The sequence below is a fragment of the Priapulus caudatus genome, unplaced genomic scaffold, assembly GCF_000485595.1.
Source record: "Priapulus caudatus unplaced genomic scaffold, Priapulus_caudatus-5.0.1 Scaffold68, whole genome shotgun sequence".
In the NCBI taxonomy this organism is placed as follows: domain Eukaryota; kingdom Metazoa; phylum Priapulida; class Priapulimorpha; order Priapulimorphida; family Priapulidae; genus Priapulus; species Priapulus caudatus.
The window spans coordinates 132,327-146,477 of NW_014577129.1; the positions used below are offsets into that span (position 1 = coordinate 132,327).

The window sequence follows — 14,151 nt, forward strand, 5'->3', positions numbered from 1 at the left end:
TGGCTGGTGCTAGCATGCAGGCATCGTGGCTGGTGCTAGCATGCAGGCATCACCGCTGAGGCCAGCACACGAACTCACCCTCTCTAGCATGTTGACGATGTACTTGGTGTCGTTGAAGCTGCCGATCTCCTCGTGACAGCGGCCATACACGATCGCCATCGCCTGCAGACACTGACTCTTCATGCGCACCTTGGGCGTGAGCAGGAACCGGTGATAGAGGTCGTTGAAGAACTCATACCTGCCAACACCACGACACCGCGTTAGACCGAGGCTCTCATTATAACTCTAGCATTAGAATGCTCGCAATGAGAAACCACTCGTTGGTAATACAGAAAACTCTAATACCGTAGATGTACAGTACCTAACGCTATTGCTTTTATTTTGTATAAGTACCTTTGTACAAGTACATTGTACAAGTACATTGCACAAGTACAAGTACAAGACAAGAGCATGTATGTGGCATACAAATTGCCTTCCGGCCGTATGTCACATGAGCATGTTCATTCATTCATTCAGACTGCATTCAAGAGGGAGAAGAGATAGAGAGAGAGAGAGAGAAGATACGACCGTCAAAGATCCATCTCGACATGACATAAACTCGTGAATAAATTCGCACGAAACGTTAACCGACGATTTGAACTCCGTGACGATGCGTGTTCTAACGCGCTCTCTACGATCAAGGGACATACGATCGTTTGATGCTGCTCGTCTCCTCAGTCTCTTCCTCGTCCAGCAGAAGCCGTAGGTAGTAATCGCCTATCTTGATCTCCTCCAACAGACACGTGTACTGCACCTGGAAAGGGAAGGCAGCATTCTCACACAAGCTGCTACAGCTGTACTCGTAAAATTTTTCCCACGTGGTTGGAAATGATATACTAATATATACCGTATTTACTCGTATATAAGTCGCACTTTTCTGTGCACAACTTCAATAAAAAAAAATCAGGGTGCGACATATACACGGGGCTAAGAAATCTTGTTAATGTACCAATGTTTGTACCAACTTTTCAAGGCAAAATATGGGGTGCGACTTATACACAAGTAAATACGGTAGTAATAATAATACTAATATACCAATATATAATAATGATATAATAACAGACTGACAACACATTAAAAAGATCACAGGTTAGACAAAATCGATAGTAAGAACACTAGATACACGCTCCCATAGAGTTAGTATTAGGACCGATTTCAGAAACAAATTACCACGATCGATCTACTCCCAAGTCGACCTGCTGCATTATTTACTGTGTACTACGTTTGTTTTGTGAATAATATTCTCGAATTCTGTCTCAAGACGGGGATGCTGGCAATGCACACGCACCTCAAACTCCGAGTGGTTCCAAGAAATAATGCAGTTTGCACTGAGGTCCTTGTCAGTGTTGAAGGCACGGATCTCGTTCTCCAGAGCATTCTTCAGTTCTTCCCGCGTCTGTGCACACCGCCGCCGCAGCCGCAAAAGCAAACGACAACAGTAAATCACGATCTTATGCAGACCAAACACCTTTACACACAATCATCACTTACCTATAGCAGATTTCTACCTTGACTGAAATGCTAAGCACTTCAATGTAGATGAAAAGATATATATATATTTATCCTTGCAATTTTAAGTAACGTCTAATTTCATTACGCAGTCAGAACTTCTCGTTTACCTTATGGTTCCAGATGAGATTGGGCTTTGCATGGTCCTGGTAAAAGTGATAGTAGAATAGCGGCCAGTTGGCTTCACTCTTGATCCTCTGCCTCCTCTTCCTCAGCACTATAGGCCTCACCTTTTCCAGCATACATTATATAACTACATTAGTAGTACAAGCTATATTGCATCGCAAAACTGTTTTATATGTCGTATATACTGTTTTATTTATATATTATAACTTCTTTATTATAACTGTCTGTATCTTTAACCCGACTTTTGTACAATATGCGATGCATGTTACCTTTACGATATTGTTGACATTGTGTAAAATGAATTGTACAATATATATATGTACTTTTGGAAATAAAGTTCATTATAAACAAGTGCCGCAGAGCGACAGCGCTCATCTAACGTCTACTGCGGTGACTCTGTGGTGGAGTGGTGGGATTCTAGTAACCCTGTTAGTCCCAAATGTGTTCACATACACGGTGCGCCGAAACAGTCGAATGCACAGGGATTGGTAATAGGAACCTTCTCAAAGAATGTTCGTTGGGTATCGTTTGAAAGTTGCCCACGAGATGGCGCGTCACGTTTAAGTGTCTTACAGATAAAGATGGAAGCTCCCATCATAAACGTAGTAGCAACACAACTATCTGCAAGACAGAATAGGTAAGCACTCATCCATTACCCTACGCAAGCCTCGGCTGCAATAGAGAGCTGCCAACCTGTAACCATTAACGGCAGGCAAAAAACTCACAGTACCAACCACACATGCACTGCTAGTGGGCAATACGTTACAATGTAACCATACTGACAGTTTAGATGAATGCCATAGAAAATTATACGATTGAAAGAGGCATATAACCTCTTTAACAAATTTAGAGCTTTTGAAATTTCACTGTGACATTGTTAGCCTCATACATCGCCAGGCATGTAATAGATTCTACTAAGCAAACCGGCAGTCAAATTCTTTCTAACAGACAGTCCCAACAATCCATGTTTAACTTCCTCTTGAGGGGTCAAAAGGTTATCTGACACTTACTCTTCGCAATGTCAAGCGAGAAAGTAGAATTTCATGTCCTTTCAAGTCATAGCCATAAAACAATGCAGGTCACGCTGAACAAAAAGTTTTCAATCGCTATGACGTCAGACCACTGTCCTATAAGAAGTCTAAAATCTGCCCTGTCCCGCATTTGACCTTTGACCTGTGACCTCCAATTCTCGGCAAGCGTGATGGCTTTTCCTACCATGAATGCCTTATAACGCGACTAGTCACGGAGCCTAGTGAGCCGTTTAGATTTTGTGCGCAATCTGCATTTCCTCCCTATACGCTGTAAGGTAAGGAGTGAATGTCCTTCCTTTTACAACCCTCTTGACCTTTGACCTTTGAACGCGCCCAGCTCGACATCCAACTCGTTTTCGGATTAGCCGCCCCACTGTCCGAATATCGTGACGTACTCGAGCGTTAAGATTTGTGCCCAACTGTTTGACGGACGGGACGCACGGGACGCACGCACGATGGACGACAGGAGGCGATTCTCAAAGCTGCATCTGACTATGTCAGATGAGCTAAAAAACCAAAGGGTGTGTTCAGAGGGTGTGATAGTTTTACGCAAGCATTAATCATGCTCCCCCCCCCCCCCCGATGCAGCCTGGTGTGCAACAGACGGCCACGCTAGGCTGTACCGGTGATCGGTGGCGGACTGGCAACAGTGTTTCTGCAGAAGTTGCTGTAAGTGTCCGTGAAATTGGCTGCGTGGCTTGGGGTTGGGGGGGAGGGAAAGATGTTGCTGAATGCGATAGCAGTGATAAAGGTGTTGCAGCTACTTCTAGTGGTTGCGGCGTGGGATATGTAGAGTGGTAGTAGGGGTATGTAGGGTGGTGTTGGTGCCGTGGCTTGTTTCGTAGTTCAGTAGTTGTGAAGTGTGGCTGAGGGTGGTCAGTGGTTGTTGGTATTCACCTGTAAGTTGTCGTGGTTTTGCGTAGTGAGGGGCTGTGGAGGGTGTAATGTGGGTGTGTGGGTGTGTGTGTGGGTGGGTAGCAGTAGTATGGTGGGGTGGGTATGTGGTGTGGTGGGTGTGTGTGTGGTGGTAGCAGTAGTAATGGTGGGGGTGGTATGTGGTGTGGTGGTGTAGTGTGGTGGTAAGCCAGTAGTAATGGTGGGGTGGTATGTGGTGTGGTGGGTGTGTGTGTGGTGGTAGCAGTAGTAATGGTGGGGTGTGTGTGTGGTGGTAGCAGTAGTAATGGTGGGGTGGTATGTGGTGTGGTGGGTGTGTGTGTGGTGGTAGCAGTAGTAATGGTGGGGTGGTATGTGGTGTGGTGGGTGTGTGTGTGGTGGTAGCAATAGTAATGGTGGGGACTGTCAGGTGTGGTAAGTGCAGCAGCAATAATAGTTCGGGCAAAGAAACCATTTACCCGGGTCGCTTGCTGCTCTCACAAGCCAATGCGCGAGATCGCCAGTGCTGCAAGACTTTACCACTTGCTTTCTCTATCTCCTTCCACTCGGATCATAGCTTTTCCTGTTCCTTCGACTGATTGCCTGAAATGCACGAAAAAGAGTCACTTAGCTGCTTTCAGCTCATTTGCATAAGCAAACTGCAAACAAGGTCGCGTCATCCTTTACGGAAACGCTGGTGTTTTATGTTTATAATACTTCCTATGATTATGTTGTTTTACACATTGGAAAACTTGTCAATCTACGCCAGTCGTTCCCAACCTGGGTTCCCTGGACCCATGGGGGTCTGCAAAGCTAGTACTGAAAATTTCAAGAGGCTCCAGCGTAAAATGTATGGTTATTCACGATAAGGCTTCTAAAGATCAAATCAGCTTGTTGAGTAGACAATCTTTCAAATACCTGGGGTCCATGGGCAAATTAATTTAAATAAGAGGTCCTTGGTGGTGAAAAGGTTGGGAACCACTTATCTACGCGTACATGAGAATGACTCGTTAGCCCCTATAACTACTAAGCTATATATATATCAAGAGCTAATAATACCTAGAGTGTACAACGGAAAAACGGGAAAATAGTGCTATTTCACGACAACATTATGTCTACTTGCCTGCGAGTCTGAATCATTTTATGATAATGCATTGCAGCAATTCTTTGCTCTCTAAAACAAGATCAACAGCTTGTCAAACGAATCGTCCTAGCGCCTGAGATATGCGGCTCGCTAAAACCTCCCCTCCCACATGCCTGACGCGCCTCCTACCCCGTTAGTCCATCAACCTACCACGCCCTCTAAGCATTTTGCCTATGCGTTTCGTCACCGGCTTGGAGCGCTGATAATTGATTCACATCCGCAAATTTGGTTACTCTTACTACACGCAATGATAGTCGACGAGGCTGCTTTGTAGACACTTAATTGACGAATAACATTGGCGCTCCATACATGAGGTTGTGTTGAATAAGCTGAATTGCCAGGGCGGCCCGGATGGGAGCGTTGTGCATGGGCAGGGTCCAGTTTTAGAAACCATTTCAACTAGATATCGTATATGACCAAGCGATTGCTCTTGTTTTGGAGAGCCAAGAATTCTGCTTAATGCAATACCATAACAATTAAATTCTAGACTCGCAGGCAAAGTAGCAATATTTCGTGAATCAGCAGCTATTTTCCCTTTTTCCGCTTTTACCTCATACGGAAGTTAGCTCTTGATATTATAATCTAGGATAGTATAGCGGGCTAAACGAGTCTATTCTCATGTACGCGTAGATACAGTGTTCCCCAAACCTTTTCACCACCAAGGACCTCTTATTTAAATTAATTTTCCCATGGACCCCAGGTATTTGAAAGATTGTCTACTCATCACAAGCTGATTTGATCTTAGAACGCGCTTAATCCTGCGAATAATCGCTGACATTCTTACGCTGGGAAGCTCTTTAAATTTTCAGTACTACTTTCCGCAAGCGGCCCATGTCAGGAACCCAGGTTGGGAACGACTGGCGTAGATTGACAAGTTTTCCAATGTGTAAAACAACATAATCATAGGAAGTATTATAAACATAAACACCAGCTTCCTAAAGGATGACGCGACTTGTTCGGCAGTTGCTTATGCAAATGAGCTGAAAGCAGCTAAGTGACTCTTTTTCGTGCATTTCAGGATCAGTCGAAGAACAGGAAAAGCATGATCGAGTGGAAGGAGATAGAGAAGCAAGTGGATAAAGTCTTGCAGCACTGGCGATCGCGCATTGGCTTGGAGAGCAAGCAGGACCCGGTAAATTGTTTTGCCCGAACTATTATTGCTGCTGCACTTACCACACCTGACAGTCCCACGCATTACTATTCGCTACCACACACACACACACCAACCACACCCACAACACGCCCACCATTACCTACTCACCTACCAACCACACACCACCACACCACATATCCACCACCGCACATTACTACTGCACCCACCACACACACACCCGCCCACCATTATATCTCGCTTTTAACACCACACACGACACCGCCACCACACCAGATACACCCACCCCCGATCATTACTACTCCTACACCAGCGCACACACACCCACCACACCACATACCACCCCACCATTACTACTGCTAGCCACACGACACACACCCACCACACCACAATACCCCACCATTCACACTGGCTACCGACCACACACATCACCAACGACACACGCATACACCCCCACACCCCGCCACTACAGCCCACGAGAACTCCAGTGAAACTACAACCACTGACCACCTCAGCCACCACTACTACACTAAACTACTAATACTACAGCCACGGCCACCAACACAAACCCACATACCCCCTACCACCACCCTACATACCCCACGCCGCCAACACCATAGAAGCTAGCTGCAACACCTTTATCACTCCCGCGCTCGCTATCGCATCAGCAACATCTTCCCCTCCCCCCAACCGCCCAACCATCGCTGCCGCTGCCACGACCACCACAGCAACTTCTGCAGAAACACTGTTGCAGTCGCCACCATCACCCGGTACAGCTGGGGGTCTGTTGCACGAACCCAGCTGCATCGGGGCGGGGGAGCAATGATTAATGCTGCGTGAAACTATCAACACCCCTCTGAACACACCCTTTGTTTTTTAGGCTCATCTCGAACATAGTCAGATGCAGTTGTAGATCCATGATTCCAGCGTGCGTCGTGCGTCCGTCCTGTCAACAGTTGGGCACAAAATGCTTAACCGCTCGACGTACGTCACGATATTCGGGACGTGGGGGTAATCCGAAAACGATTGGGATGTCGAATAGCCGGTGTCGAAAGGCAAAGGTCAAGAGTGTAAAAAGAAGGGGGAACATTCACATCCTTAACTTAGAGTATAGGGAGAAATGCAGAATTGCGGCACAAATCTAAACGCTCGACGCTCTTGAAGTCCGCTGATAGCATCATCGCGTAGGAAACAGCCAGCAGTGGCCGAAATGAGGTCACAGGTCAAAGTCAATGCGCACGAGGCTAGATTTTAACATTTTATCGAGGACATGTCTGAACGGAGCGATTGAAAACATTTTTTGTTCTAGCGGTGACCTAGCATTTTATATGATTATTGAATAGGACCATGAAATCTACTTTCTGCTGACCATCGCGAAGAGTAATGTGTCAGATAACCTTTGAGCCCGGGTCAAGAGGAGGTTAAACATGGATTTGTTGACTTTCTGTTAGAAAGGAATTTGACTGCCGGCGTGTGCATAGTATGAATTGCTATACCATGCCTGGCTGAGTGTATGAGGCTACAATGTCAACAGGTGAAATTTCAAAAAGCTAAATTTAGGTTAAAGAGTTTTATGGCCTTTAAATCGTATAATTTCTATGCATTCTGTACTGTCACGTATTTTACATCTAACGTTTGCCACTGCAGTGCATGTGTTGTGGTACTGTGAGGTTTTTGGGCATGCGTTAATTGTTACAGTGCAGCTCTCTAATTGCAGCCTGTTAGGCTTGCCGTAGGTAAATGGATGAGTGCCCTACTATTCTGCTCTTGCAGATAGTTTGTTGCTACTACTATATTGGGCAGCTTCCATCTTTAATCTGAAGACACTTAAACGTACGCGGCCATCTCGTGGCAACTTTCATAACGACCGCATACGAACATCTTTTGAGAAGTCTGCTGACACCATCCCTGTGGCATTCCACCTGTTTCGGCCCGTGTATGTGAACACATTGACTAACAGGTTTTTATAGAATCCACACTGCCACCCCAGAGTCACCGCAGTAGACGTTAGATGAGCGCTGTCGCTCTCCGGCGACTTGTTTATAATGGAACTCTTATTTCAAAAGTACATATATAATATATTGTACAACTTCATTTTACACAATGTCAACAAATACGTAAGGTAAATGCATCTGCTCTATGTAGCAAAAAAGTCGGGTAAAGATACAGACATTATAATCAAGAATTATAATAATAAATTAAAACAGTATATACAACATATAAAACAGTTTCATGCAGATAGCTTGTACTACTAACTCAGTTATATAATGGTATGCTGGGAAACAGGTGAAGCCGTATAGTGCTGAGAAAGGAGCAGCAGATCAAGAGTAAGCCAAACTGGCCGTATTCTATCTATCACTTTTACCAGGCCATGCAAAGCCCAATCATCATCGGAACCATAAGTGTAACGAGAGTTCTGACCTGGCGTAATGAAATAGTAGCTTACTTAAAATTGCAAGGATAAATACTATCTTTCCATCTACATTGAAGTGCTTGCATTTCAAGTCAAGGCTAGACAATCTGGCTATAGTAAGTGATGATTGTGTGTAAAGGTGTTTGTCTGCCCCATAAGATCGTGCATTACTGTTGCTTGTTTGGCTTTGCGCGGCCGGTGTCACAGAACGCGGGAATGAACTGAAGAATGCTGCTGGAGACACGAGATGCGTCCTTCAAACTGACAAGACCTCAGGCAAACTGCATATTTCCTGGAACGCAACTCGGAGTTGAGGTGCGTGTGCATGCCAGCATCCCGTCTTGAGAAGAATTCGAGAATAATTATTCACAAAAACTAAACGTAGTAATAAGCAGCAGGTCGATTGGGAGTAGATCGATCGTGTAATTTGTTTCTGAAATCGTCTAATACTAACATCTCTGGCGAGCGTGTATCTCAGTGTTCTAGCTATCGATTTGTCTAAAACCTGTGATCTTTTTTAATGTGATGTCAGTCTGTTATTATATCATTATTATATATTAGTATATTATTATTATATTACTACCGTAATCTTACTTGTGTATAAGTCCACCCATATTTTGCCTTGAAAAGTTGGTAGCAAAACAGTTGGTACAGTTAACAAGATTTCTTAGCCCGCGTGTATATGTCGCACCTGATTTCTTTTTAATTGATTGCTGGCACAAGGAAAAGTGCGACTTAATATACGAGTAAATACGGTATATATTAGTATATCATTTCCAACCACGTGGAAATTTTTACGAGTAGCAGCTGTAGCAGCTCGTGTGAGAATGCTGGCTATCCTTTCCAAGTGCATGTTACATGTGGTCTGTCGAGGAGTGCAGAATAGGCGATTACTACCGTACGGCATTCTTGCTGACGAGGAAGAGACGGAGGAGACGAGCAGCATCAAACGATGCGTACGTCCCGCGATCGTAGAGAGCGGCGTTAGAACACCATCGTCACGGAGTTCAAATCGCGGTTAACGTTTCGTGCGATTTATCAGCGATTTATGTCAGTCGAGATGGATCTTGACGTCGATCTTCTCTCTACTCTCTCTTCTCTTCTCCTCTGAATGCAGTCTGAATGAATGAATGAAACCATGCTCACGTGACATACGGCCCGGAGCAATTTGTATGGCCGTACAGGCTCTTGTCTTGTACTTGTAACTTGTGCAATGTACTTGTACAATGTACTTGTACAATGTCACTTATACAAAATAAAAGCAATACGTTAGTGACTCAGGCTTTCGTTTTTAAGGGGCGCGATGCGCCGCTCCGCGCTGCCACCAGGCACCCGAAATTGTGCCATGGTGCGCGCATCCTCGCGCCTCATAAAAGTGTTGAACTCGCGCACAAAAAGTATGTCTATTATGTTGAAATAGCGCTCCATAGAGTCTCAATGTAGGGGGTACAAAAAAGGTTAGCAACACACAACAAATTAGTGGTGTGGTAAGTTAACTGAACGTATGGCTCAGAGGTACAGGCTCTGGTTACTACCGCTCTGGTTAGTATATATATATAAATACAACTCACACAGCATCCAAATACATGGTATCCTATACGGTAGCCACGAAGTACCTGCTCGTTTTCTACTATACGTGGCGAAAGTGGTTATTCTGCGACGTGAACAGTCGTAGGGCTGGAGGGCCTACCTACGTGGCTACTACGTACCAAGTAATTTGGCTAGTTTGTGTGATGATGGTGATGATATTTTGTGCACTGAAATATGCAGGTTAAATGATTAGAATCTCTAAGGATGGAAATGCAGAACTAAATAAAACAGTTTATTTTTACATTCGCCGATAACTCTTATTAAATTGTGTGCTAGTGTTGGGTTGTTGGATGAACAAGAATGTAATCCTGACAGCCATTGAATGAATGAATGTGAAGATGAATGATATCAGTAGATTGACATGACATCCCAATTTTCGTTATTGGATTTCACTCTAGACTGAGGAGTTGGGTCATGATTCCCAGTCAGTTCACACCCCAAGAGGCCCATGATGGAGAGCCCTCAGGAGGCTCTCCATCATCCCTTTTAACAGTGTGATTTTTTAGTGGAGCTCTCCATCATGCACTCTTTAGGGTGGTGATTTCTTTAGTGAGCTGCTCCATCATGCCTCTTAAGGGTGTGATATGGAGTGTGAAAAGACGCTCCCTATGGTGTCCTAGGGAGTCATTAGTAGTCGCTCCTGATAGTTTTCAAAATCTGAAGCCTGACGCACTGTACAGCTATGGTATGTAGAGTTTTCTGTATTACCAACGAGTGGTTTCTCAGTGCGAGCATTCTAATGCTAGAGTTATAATGCAGAGCCTCGGTTCTTAACGCGGTGTCGTGTGTTGGCAGTATGAGTTCTTCAAACGACCTCTATCACGCGTCCTGCTCACGCCCAAGTGCGCATGCAAGAGTCAGTGTCTGCAGGCGATGGCGATCGTGTATGGCCGCTGTCACGAGGAGATGCGGGCAGCTTCAACGACACCAATACATCGTCATACATGCTAGAGAGGGTGAGTTCCGTGTGCTGGCCTCAGCGGTGATGCCTGCATGCTAGCACCAGCCATGATGCCTGCATGCTAGCACCAGCCATGATGCCTGCATGCTAGCACGGTTCAGGTTCTATAGTCCGACGGGTCATTGGTTCTACTTAGTTATTAAAATTGGTCCTACGGTCCCGCTGGTCCTAATGGAGGTCGTCCTACAGCGTCCGTAGGACCAACGACCCGACCCGTAGGACAACGACCGTAGGACCAACTACCCTTGGGTTTAAAGACTAGTCCCCGCTTACACCAGCCATCGATGCCTGCATGCTAGACCCAACCATTATGTCTATGTGTTAGCCACTGTGATAACCACGGTGCTGGTATGCTAATCTCAGTCCCTAAGCTGTAATTTGGCAGGTCACAGGCAGAATCTGAGTGCAAGCCCCCTTGTCCTCCCCAATAAAATTTTAATTTGAAAAAAACTGTAGTTTTTGAGAAAATGTAAGCCTTTACACACTAAACTTAATTACTTAATCTCATTTACTTTGTTTTCTCTTTTGTAGTCAACAGACAAATTGAACGTGACCGGCTGGTACTGTTTATACACAAGCTCACACTCAACAGTAAGTGCTTACCATACTACATTGCAATCAGTAATACTTTCTTATTTTTAATAGTTTTGTCATTTTGTAGTTTAATCGTTTGTTTTAATTATTTTTTAGTAATTTTGAGTCAAAACCACTCCACTATTACAATAAAACGTCTGAGATTAATCCAATTTATAGCGAACATGACACGATAGGAATTTCAAATTGTCGACCATGCATGTTCAACCTGCCAACAATTAGATAATCAGCAAGATGTGTATCGTGATGACAACGACATTCTTTACAGAAAAATGTCAAAGAGATCATGGATGCGAATGGAATCCGGGTGCTGGTGGATCTGCTGACGCTCGCACACATGCACATCAACCGTGCCACTGTCCCCACGCAGGTAACCGTCATTGTGTCCACACGTGCCACTGCACGCAGGTAACCGTCATTTGTCACACGTGCCACTGTCCCCACGCAGGTAACCGTCATTATGTCACCACGTGCACGTGCCCGCCACGCAGGTAACCGTCATTCTGTCACACGTGCCACTGTCCCACGCAGGTAACCGTCATTATGTCACACGTGCCACTGTCGCTCACGCAGGTACCGTCTTATGTCAGGCACGTGCCCAGCTGTCCCCACGCAGGTAAATTGTTATTATGTCACACCGTGCCACTGTCCCCCCACGCAGTAACGCGTCATTATGTCACAACGGCCACTGTCCCCACAGCAGGTAACCGTCATTATGGTCAGCATGTGCCACTGTCCCGACACAGGTAACCGTCGATTATGTCACACGATGCCAGCCTGTCCCCGCGCCCCACGCAGGTAACCGTCATTATGTCACACGTGCCACTGTCCCCACGCAGGTAACCGTCATTATGTCACACGTGCCACTGTCCCCACGCAGGTAACCGTCATTATGTCACACGTGCCAAATGTCGCCCACGCATGTAAACCGTCATTCGCGTCAGCACATGTCGCCACTGTCCATGCGCGGTAGCTGTCATTATGTCACACATGTCCACCGTCCCGCACGCAGGTAACTGTCATTATGTCACACATTGTCCACTGTCGCCCACGCAGGGTAACTGTCATTATGTTCACACGTATCCACTGTCCCCACGCAGTATTTGATCAGAATGTTCGTTTGATTGCATGTCATTGCTTATGTAATGTCATGATAATATATATACAGCAACACTGGATAGCCTTTAATTTTTTTGACACAAACCTAATTAGCACTTTAATAGTGCTAGTGGGTTCTGAGATCAACTGCTGATATCTGCTGATTTCAGTGGTAACTAATAACTATGTGTACAGGCGTTCTTCAGGCGGTTTGGCTGTTTTTTTAGACATGGTGTAGATTCATCTCCATCCAGGGGCCAGCGTATCATTTCAACAATAAAATTTTGAGCCTGATCGCAAAGGATATCATATCTGTATTTTCCTCTCATTTTCCTATATAAACATTTTTCCAACTGTTTGTAAATGATTTATGAAAAATCGGCTGCATGTAACAAGCTTCAGCTTTTAATGAGGATTTGACTGCTGATTAAGGTATATGTTGCATGTGTGTGTAGCGTGTGTAACGTCATAAGTGTCTTTAAATAACTTTAGTTCGTGTCTTGTCTTGATATGACTATACGTATCGAAGTTCATCTCCTGTATCATGGGCGGATACAGAGAAGGAGTTGGTACTAATAGTCGATGGTCACTCGAGGCAGCAAGCTTGCAGCATTGGCCGAGGTACCGTGTTCACATGAATTGAATGATTACACACTGTGACGAGGACACAGCTCGCACAACGCACGACGCGCAGGATGGCAACCCGTGTACACTGCAATGGTACATGCATAACACACCACGCAGCGGCACAGAACCACGCAACACGCATGCACACACACATATGTATCTATGGCAGCCCACGGTCACTCGCAAACACACATAACAAGACTTGAATCAAGCTAATATACTGATATATAATATGATATATTCGACTTGACTAGCGCACCATGTGAGCCATAATTAGTGGTAATGTGGAATTGTGTAACGAGTGGATGAACTCGGATATTTTAGGTGATGCGAGATATTCGTAACGTATATATAAGTAGGTACATATATCATACGTGCGGCAATCCAAGGAGGAATTTGTGAATAACGACGCGCTTTGTCGTCGTCAATCTCTCTCGTCAACAGATGAAGGAGTTTGCACGACGCGGCAGATCCACCTGAAGTCGCGCGCTGGGCGCAGGATTCGAACGTGTGCGGCCCGCTGGGCCATGATCCCGCAGCTTGAAGTGTGTCTGCTGCGACGCGGGACAGCGGTTGAATGACAGCGACCTACGGACGCTCATTTGAACATCATGATCGCGCATCTGGCGAGTAACTATCGCGGCAGCAGGTGAGTGTCCTCTGTTCTTTGGCGCGTTCCCTAGTGGCTCGCTAGTGAAAGTGTGTCGCATGAGCTATAGCCCACTGCAATGTACTCAGGGCGCGAAAATTATTACCGGCCCAGCGCAAAATGCGCGGCAAATTAATTGGCGGCCAGTAACCATTGTAAACACGCGCCCTCTGAGCAGGTGTTTCAGCCGTGTAAGCAAGTACCTACATTTTTAAGCTCATTCTGACATAGTCAGATGACCAGCCTTGTAGAATCGGCATGATCGTCCGTGCGTTCCGGCGTCACGCCGTGCGTCACCAGTTGGGAGGCTCACAAATCTTAACCGCTCGACGTAACGGTTCACGATATTCGGGACGTGGGGGTAAAATCCGAAACGAGTTGGGATG

The 14,151-nt window shown here is 45.5% G+C and overlaps 1 protein-coding gene across 1 annotated transcript in view; it reads right to left on the minus strand.

Annotated features, from left to right (window-relative positions):
• LOC106821300 (dnaJ homolog subfamily C member 13-like) overlaps positions 1-1,749 on the minus strand; it is a 28,143-nt gene extending 26,394 nt beyond the window's left edge. Inside the window, 4 exon segments of the mRNA XM_014826052.1 lie at positions 79-238; positions 690-793; positions 1,328-1,435; positions 1,659-1,749. Coding sequence (XP_014681538.1) covers positions 79-183 — 105 coding nt within the window. The 5' untranslated portion in view covers positions 184-238; positions 690-793; positions 1,328-1,435; positions 1,659-1,749.
• Positions 1,750-14,151: the final 12,402 nt, after the last annotated feature.